Below are 8,755 nucleotides of genomic sequence, written 5' to 3' on the forward strand. Positions count from 1 at the left end.
GGATTAGGGCCACTCTAATGATCTCACTTTAACTTGATTACCTTTGTAAAGACCCTATCTCCAAATGGGGTCACACGCAGAGGTACTAGAGGTCAGGACTTCAACATATGAATTTTGGAGGGACACAATTCAACCCCAAACACATGTTTGAGCATTTGTAATTTTTCAACTATATCATTTCTTTAGCCTCCTTCGGAGTATCCCTGCTTCCAGCATTGTCTTGTTTCAACCCAGCCTCTACCCTTCTGCCAGAATCTCATAAAACCTGCTGTGGATGTCAGAGTAAATCCAAGTATCTTGCTATGCCTACTAGGCTTTTTGTGTTCTGGTCTCTGCCATCTTTCCCATTCTTCTTGCTATTCCCGTAGCATTGTTGCAGTCATTGTGAGCCTTGTGTTATGACTGCCGTGCCTTTGAACTTGGCTATGTGTAGCTCCTGTATGAGTTATCTCTTCCTACTGTCCCTGATTGAACCCATAGGGTCTTAGGGCCAGCTCCAGCACCATCTCTTCTGGAAAACTTTCCCTAACACCCCTAGTCTGGATTTTGTGTCTTTTCTCTATAACCTATGTCCCCTCTGCCATTGCTTTCTACTATATATTTATTTACTAATTTATTTATCTCCCTTACAAGATCTAAATCACCAGAACCTCTAGTTCGATGCCTAGTATACGAAGGGCACTGAATACAAATCTGCTGAACAGGAAGCAGTGAACAAATGAATCTAGAAAATTGCAGTGTCATTCTGACTAAGCTAGCTAATAAGAACAATAAAACTGTCAAAGGAGGGGCAAACTAAGATACGTGGTAATCAAATGTGGCTTATTATTCTCAAGGCAGAAAAGAAGCAGATTCGGCTGTCTTCACTGCTCTGAGGAAAGTGCAGCTACTCGCCTAACTCTTTCTTTGTCCAGTAACATGACCAGCAAGAAAGTGATTGCAGTGTTTGGAGCTACAGGTAAAAAACTCTTTACTTTTAAAGTGCATCCTGACGTGGCTTACTTTCCTGTCATCATGTTTTTAACTTCAGAGTCTGCAAGCCTGGGCTGAACAAAGAGCCCTTTGGAGGAAATTAAGAAAAGTGTCCTATTGTTTGAGTTTCTGTTGTGGTAAAGGGGCTGGGTGATTTGATTTGATTTGTCAGAAATGATCTCAGCTGATATGTTCTCTTTTTCAATCGTCTGCTGACTTATTGGTTTGAGTTTCATTTCGACAGAAGCTGTACTCTAGAAACTTTTCTGTACTCACTTCCTGACAAGTGAAAAGGAGCAAGTGTGAGAGACTCATGGGTTTGTAGGGGGTATCCACATGCCTGACCAATACTTCAGCAAATCTGAAAGAATGGAGTGGGTGGGGGTTAGGAGAATGTGCTAAGTGACTTCTCTCATGTGTTCAGCTGTCCGAGCCTTTTTACTGCAGTCTCTGCTTTCACTTTTGCCTCCTTTACAACCGGTTCTTTGAAAGCCAGAGCCATCGTTGCAAAATGTTAATCAAATCAGGCCACTCCCTTTCAATCTGTTCTCATTTCAGCCTCTCAGTGATCCATTTGAAACTATCAGATCATAACATGCTTCTGCTGAAAACCCTCCAATGTCTGTCTCATTCCAAGTAAAATGCCAAGTCCAGCTAATGAACCCTCATCTTCTACCACTCCTCTTTACTTATTCTGTGTGTTCCTCAGACACACTCCCGCCTTAAATTCTTTGCATTGGCTGCCCCCTCAACCAGGAATAAATAATCTTCCTCCTGTTCCTCACACTTCTTTCTCTCTCGTGTCATTCATGACTCTGCTCAGATGTCGCCCTCTCCATGAGCACTTCCCAGACCAATATCTTTAAAATTGCAACTTCTCTCCACCCTGCCACTGTCTGGCTGCCCTCCCTGCTTGATTTCTTCCCTTACTGTCTGACTCTCCATTCTAGAATATAAGCTCTATGAGCACAGGAGTTTTGTCTGAAGGGTTAAGAAAGGACTAGAGCAGAGAGAGGGGAGAAATAGATTTGCAAAAGCCAAGAGCCAGGTATATTGACTTTAAAAAGGAAAAAAAATAAAAGGTAAATGGGACACAAAGTAAATGATTTTAGAAAGCATTAGGTGATAGTGAGAATATTATTTTTCCTCGAAAGAGATGAGAAGCCATTAAAGGATTTTGAGTAGAGGAGTGACATGAGATGACTTTGGTATTAAAGGGATGATTTTAGCTTCTGTTTTGTGAAGAGACTGTAGGGGGCAAGGGCTGAGCAGGGAGACCTTTTAGGAGGCTGCTGCCATAATCCAGGCAAAATATGGCTAGGACCAGAGTGGCAGCAGTGAGGTGGTGGGGAGCAGTCAGATTCCGGGTGCATTCTAAAGAGAGTTGGCAGGACTCGCTGAAGGACCAGATATTAGCGGTGAGAAGAGAGGAGTAAACAGTGACTTTAGAGTATTCCGGCTTGAGCAGCTGGAAGAGTAAAATTGTGAACCAGTGAAACCAGAAAAAAAACGTGGTGGGAGCAGGTCATGGAACACCAGCAGCTCCATTTTGGTCTGTGAAACTTGAGCCTAGGTGTTCAGAATAGGCAGCTGGATAAGAGCCTTGGGAGTTGCTCCTAAAGGAATCAGATTAGATGTGTCAGAGCTGAAGAAAATTGATTCCTGCTTAGCTGAGGATAGGGCTGATTACCTTACTGCCCAGGTCTTTAAGGTAAAGTTGCCAGATTTAGCAGATAAAAATATAGGATGCCTAGTTAAATTCGACAGGGAAACATGTTAACCTTTAACCTGTGTATGTGTTTGCACATCCAGTTCTGAACAATACCTCTAGAACCTGCCATCAAATGCTGTTTTGGACAAAAAAAGGGGTTCTATGGAAAGTAACCTCACAGGATGATCTGATCATACATTCCTAACAGGGCAGGTCATGGTGGGTAGTCACACCCCAGGCCTATAACTTCTGTAGTAAAAGGCTTATCTTTGCCTTAAGCAAGCCCTGTACATTGTTTTTGAGCATCTAGGTTAACACACCTTTGAAATAAGCCATAACACCCTCAAGAGAACATGTTATCTTGTTAACTATCCTGTAACACAATCCCCGCCTTGCTTTGTCTCACCTCCATGTCACTTTCCTTACATTCCCTCCTTAATTTCAAATGCATAAAAGAAACGGCAAAACTCTTATTGCTCAGAGCATTTGAGATCTTGCTCTCTGGCATATATCGTCAGTTCAGCTCACATAAACTCTTATAAAAATTCTCTACAGGTTTGAATGTTTCGTATGTCAACACGGAATGTTTCTTATCTCAAAATGGAATCATCTAGTAGGAAACTGGGTCCATGAGTGAACAAGCCAGAATAAGCGAGGAGGGTCTGAGACAACTGAGTATGTCAAGAATGGATGTTCTGGGGCTGCTTTATTGGGCTGATGAATTTATGAGTATGTCTGGCTAATTTAAAGGAGCAAAGCCTAGGTGGATGAATTCCTCTCCTGGTTCGCGTCTTAAACATTAGAGTGGGAGTGGTTAGGAGAGCCAGGCTTGAGTTTGGTCCATCTCCTCTTATCTTTTCACACTGGTCCATGTCATTTGCTTCTTCATCTCACACAGGTCCAGGCAGGACTGTACCTCCAAAGCTAAGAGTTGAGAGCACAGAGATTTCAGTCTTTCCGATTTATTTATTAATTCAGTCATTCAACACATAGGTATTGGAAACTTACGGTTTGCCAGGGAATAGTCTCAGCACATGGTTGGGAAACAGGGATAAAGAATAAATAGTTTCTGTCTTCGAGGAGAACCCAGTTTAGTAGCGGGGTTATATGGAAATAATTACAATAGTCGATGTAGGCTGAACTGTGTATGCCCCCCCAAATTGATATGTTGAAGCCCTAATTTCTAGTACCTCTGAATATGACTATTTGCAGATAAGGACTTTACTGAGGCAATTATGTTAAAATGAGTCTGTGAGAGGGGCCTTAACCCTATTTGACCGGTGTCTTTTCAAGAAGAGGAAATTGACACACAGAGACAGGAGGGGCTGGAGTGCACAGAGGCAAGACCACCTAAGGACGCAGTAAGAAGGCTCTCCATTTGCTAACCAAGGAGAGAGATCTCAGTAGAAACCAAACATACCAATACTTTGATCTTGGACTTCTAGCCTCCAGAACTGTGAGAAAATATGTTTTAATTGTTTAGGTCACCAATCTGTGGAATTTTGTTATGACATGCCTAGAAAACTAATATAGCTAATGAATATTTGTTATTGAATTTTTATTTCTATAGATGTGTATATAATAGTTTTAAAAGTCTAATAGTCCTACAAAGCTTATAAAGAAGCCTAGCAGACCCTGCCCTACCCCTTACTTCTGTTTCTATTGGTATTTGTCTCCATATTTCTAAATAATGTGATAAGATGCTATTTCTCGATATTCAATTTTAGTTGTTATGCATTGTCTTTATCCATTGTCTATATCCACAGCCCCAAGGACATACTTCTTTTTTCTCATCCTCCCCATATAGCTTATAACAATTTGTCTTTTTTCATATGGACAATGGACTAATATGGGCCCATATTATGATTATGTAATTATTGTTCATATTTGAGCCATGTAGTGTGCGCTTTCTTTTCTTACATAATTTCTCGTTTTTCCTGAAATTAATAATTGCCTTTATTTCTTATTCATTTCATTTTCTTTGTACCTATCATTCACTTTTCCCTAATCTCTTCAATAAAGCTAGATGATTTCTTTCAAAATGAGCAAATGCATCATTAATCTGTTGGTTCTGTCCCCCAACCCCCATGGAGATCTCCCTCCCGGAGTGCTCCATCTTTTAATTTCAATCTTCCTAGGATTCTCTTCCTCATTATTCTAACAATTCTCTTTGCCTTTTTCCTAGGTTTGGTTTCTGTTTCTTAGATTCCTCTTGCTTGCTTTCCTTTGTCATTTTGCTAGAAAATATCCTCCAGTAGCTTATAGAGAAAGAGTGCATAGGAGTTAAATTTTTGAAATCTGAGTGTCTGAAAATGTCTTTATGTAAAATGTTTAGACTCAGCGGACTATTTGGCTAGGTTTAGAATTGTAGACAGAAATTAATTTTCCTCCTACATTGCCTCACTCCATTGCGTTCAGTGTTATAAAGAAATCTGATGCTATTTTTATCCCCACCTTTGAATTCATCACCATCCCTGTCTCCATCAAAGCTGTAAAGATTTTTTTTATCCCCAGTGTTCTGAAATTTCACAATTATGTAAACAATCTGGGACTTCATTTGTTCATTGTGCTGGGTACTCGGTGCCCCCTTAATTTCAAAGTTCATTTATAACCCTTGAACCCTGGGAAATTATCTCCTTTGCTAATTCCACACCTTCATTTTCTCTTCTCTCATTCTGGAATTCCCCTGGCTTGATCGTCTATTTCCTCTTTCTATTTTCCATTTCTTTGCTTTTTTTCCTCAATTCTGGGAGATTTCTCCAACTTTTCTTATTGAAAAATTTATTTCTTCTATATTTTAAATTTCTGAGATTCATATTTCCTTTTGAATACTCTTTCTCTTTCTCTTCTGCCTCTCCCTCCCCTTTTATTTGTACAGTATGCAGATGTAGTGTTCTGAATGCACAGTCTTCTCCAGTCTCTGAAAATATCAATCCTTTAAAAGTTTTCTTCTGTTCACCGCACTGTTTCTGTTTCCTTTTATCAGGTTTTTTGTTGTTGGTGGTGGTGGGTGTTTTTTTGTTGTTTTGCCTTTCCTGCTGGAGGCTTTCTTCAAACATCTGGTGACCTTTGGCTGTCTGTTCATGTTTACCACTAGAGCACTAACCTTCAGCTGAAGCTCTTTGTGCAAAGGCAAAGCTCATTAAATGGCAGACCCTATAGGGTTATCAGTGGCATATCAATTTGGTTCGGTCCCACAAGAAACAAGTGCCATACTCTTTCAGAGAAGCTGAGGAAAACTGAATAAAAGTGGAAAGAGAAGAGAACGATAAAGAATAAGTAAGCAACAGGAGGCAAGAGTAAAGTGTAAGAGAGATAACCAAAACCTGGGGAGAGCAGCCGTGTGGAGGGTTCACCTCTTTTCCTGTCCTCAGATCTGTGGCTGATGCCTCTCATTGACCAGACCAACCTGAGTGCAAGAGAGCACATTGATAGAGTCCATACAGGTCAGCCTCTCTCAGAGCACTAGGCAGGGTGGAGGAGGCGAAGGTAGATCTGAAGGCACAAAAAATATATTCAGGACGGGTATGCAACCCATCTGACGGAGGATCCCAAATGTCAGTAACCCAGCATAGGACTGGCATATATCACAGGACGTTTAGTAAATATTTGCAGAGAAGATAAGTTAAGCAAGTAATGATCATATTATGCATGGCTTCGAATGCCGTAAAAAGAAACTTGTGTTAAGTTTCAACCTTTTAGAAACCCCTTTTGAAAATAAAATTGTATGAAGAACCTGAAAATAAAATCTATAAGCAGATAAAAGTAGAAGTACCCATTTGAATCTGGGGCTCATTTGGCCTCCTCGTTGCCTCAGTACACTCTTATTCTTCCTCTCTCTGCTGGACTCTGACAAGGCTGTGAGAAACCTAGTTCGCAAACCACCGTTGCAAGCCGCGGGGAAGCCTCCTGAAGTAGTTATCACAACAGCTGTACCCTGAATAACTGGACTCCCTGACCAGCTTTTTTTCAGTGAACATTATTCCTGATCCTTCTTTTATTTCTTCTTCCCCAATCCTGCAGGAGCTCAGGGTGGCTCTGTGGCCAAGGCCATTTTGGAGGGCAAAAAGTTCGCCGTGAGAGCACTAACCAGGGATGTGACTCAACCAAATGCACTGGCGCTCCAGGACCTTGGTGCTGAGGTGGTGAAAGGGGACCTGGATGATGAAGCATCGGTAGAGGCCGCCTTAAAAGGTGCCTATGGGGCCTTCTTGGTGACCAGCATCTGGAACAGTAATAGAGAAAAGAAAGAAGTGTATCAGGTGGGAACACCTTTGAACCCTTTCCTCTTACCTTCCCTGGCTGCCCTGCCCTCCCTGGAAGGGGGTAGGCCTTCCAGTCTGGACAAAAATATAAACCTCATTCCACAACATTTCTCCAGGACTTATGAAATATATATATTTCAAGTACTTGTTCAAGGTGTTCTTTGATTGTGAAATCAGTGTTACGTAGTACACGTCCACATCTCAAGATCTTGGATCTTTGAGAATGGCTGTGCAATAGAGCCAGTCATTAGATTCTCACCTTTTGTTTGTAGATGGCATATGAGGGTTGGCAGTAAAGATACCCCTAAAATTAAGGTTAGTCTGAGAGTGAAATGGAAAGAACAAAAATGTAATGGTATATTTATACTTTCGGTAGAGAATTTGAGGATGAATTAATAATGGGTACATCGAAAAAGAATTGAACAAATAAGCAAACAAACCCACAATGATTAACTCCAGGGAAAATGAAAGTTTGTAAAAAATAAATAAATAAATGTAACCATAGGATATCACATGGCTCAGCTTTAGCTGTGTGTAAGCACTGATTATTGCTCTAGTCTAATGTTATGATATTGGGAACATGGAAAAAAGGGAATTGCATGTATGTGTGATGGTGGCGGTAGACTCTGTGTGTATGTGTGTGTGTGAGAGAGAGCGAGAACACTAAAGATGAGGGCTCATCTTTCACAGTAGGAATTTAATAGCTGATACCTTAAATTGAAAAAAAAAAATCAAGTATTAGTAGTGCAAACATGTTATTTAGAAATAAAGAAACAGCTAAAATAGATGAAAGTGGTTACTTTGATAACTACTCTGGAGAGCAGTTATCAGCATGGAAGCTCAGGGAACTTCTTGGTCATTATAAGATCTATTTTCCCCCCTATGGCAGTACTATTTGTACATCTAAATTAGAAAAAATATGAAGATTAGATTTTAAAAATGTAGTGGATAGGATCAGCCTCTTGCAGAAATTGCACAATTCAAAAAATTAAGAACAGGGTTAAACTATTTCAGGAATGTCTGTTAAGTTAATTATACCACTTATAGCTTGTCTTTTAGCGATAAACTTTGAAAGGGCCTATTTTAAGAACTCTGGGTACTAATTCTGATATTTACTCACTATGAAACCCAGGGGTACAAACAAGTTGCTTCACTGCTTCACTTTCTGCATCTACTAAACCAGATTAATTATGTCTGCTCTGCTTGCTACGTGGAGTTTTATAAGGAAAAAAAAGAAGGAAACGGTGAAAAGAAAGAAGGAAGGGAGGGAGGGAGGGAGGGAGGGAAGGAAAGAGAAATAAAGGTGCTTTGGAAAAATTGGAACTAAAATATAAAAAAGAGAATATTTCTATATATATGTGTGTGTTTGTGTGTGTCTGTAATAATAATTATATGTATACATCCATTATGCTCTCAATATCAGATGGTATGTAGACATAATTCATTACTAGAAAACATTATTATATTGTGTATTGTTTTCTCAAGTGTCTTTAGCCTCATATACAAATTAATGCGGCAGTTGATCACAAAGATACTGTCAGCCTAGAGGAAGGGACCAAATGTCCCCGACCTTTCCCACCAGGATGCCTCTCAGTTTCTAATGGGGCTCCGCGTTTGATATGGTGGCGCTCTACTCACTAAGATCATTGCCCTTTCATACAATAGCTTGAATATATTATCTTGATGCTGGAAGAGCTCTTTTTCTAAGGAGGACAATAAGAAAAGGAGGGGGTGGACCCAGCACTGCCCTCTAGTCCATATGCAAATACAGCAATCGATATAAAGAATTTATGTTTGTCCCTTAGGG

The 8,755-nt window shown here is 40.3% G+C and overlaps 1 protein-coding gene across 1 annotated transcript in view; it reads left to right on the forward strand.

The window, feature by feature from the left end:
* Positions 1 to 765: 765 nt before the first annotated feature.
* LOC102882533 (nmrA-like family domain-containing protein 1) overlaps positions 766 to 8,755 on the forward strand; it is a 14,670-nt gene continuing 6,680 nt past the window's right edge. The window contains 3 exon segments of the mRNA XM_015599893.2: positions 766 to 958; positions 6,707 to 6,945; positions 7,947 to 7,991. Coding sequence (XP_015455379.1) covers positions 919 to 958; positions 6,707 to 6,945; positions 7,947 to 7,991 — 324 coding nt within the window. The 5' untranslated portion in view covers positions 766 to 918.

This window comes from Pteropus alecto, unplaced genomic scaffold, assembly GCF_000325575.1.
Source record: "Pteropus alecto unplaced genomic scaffold, ASM32557v1 scaffold88, whole genome shotgun sequence".
Lineage (NCBI taxonomy): Eukaryota > Metazoa > Chordata > Mammalia > Chiroptera > Pteropodidae > Pteropus > Pteropus alecto.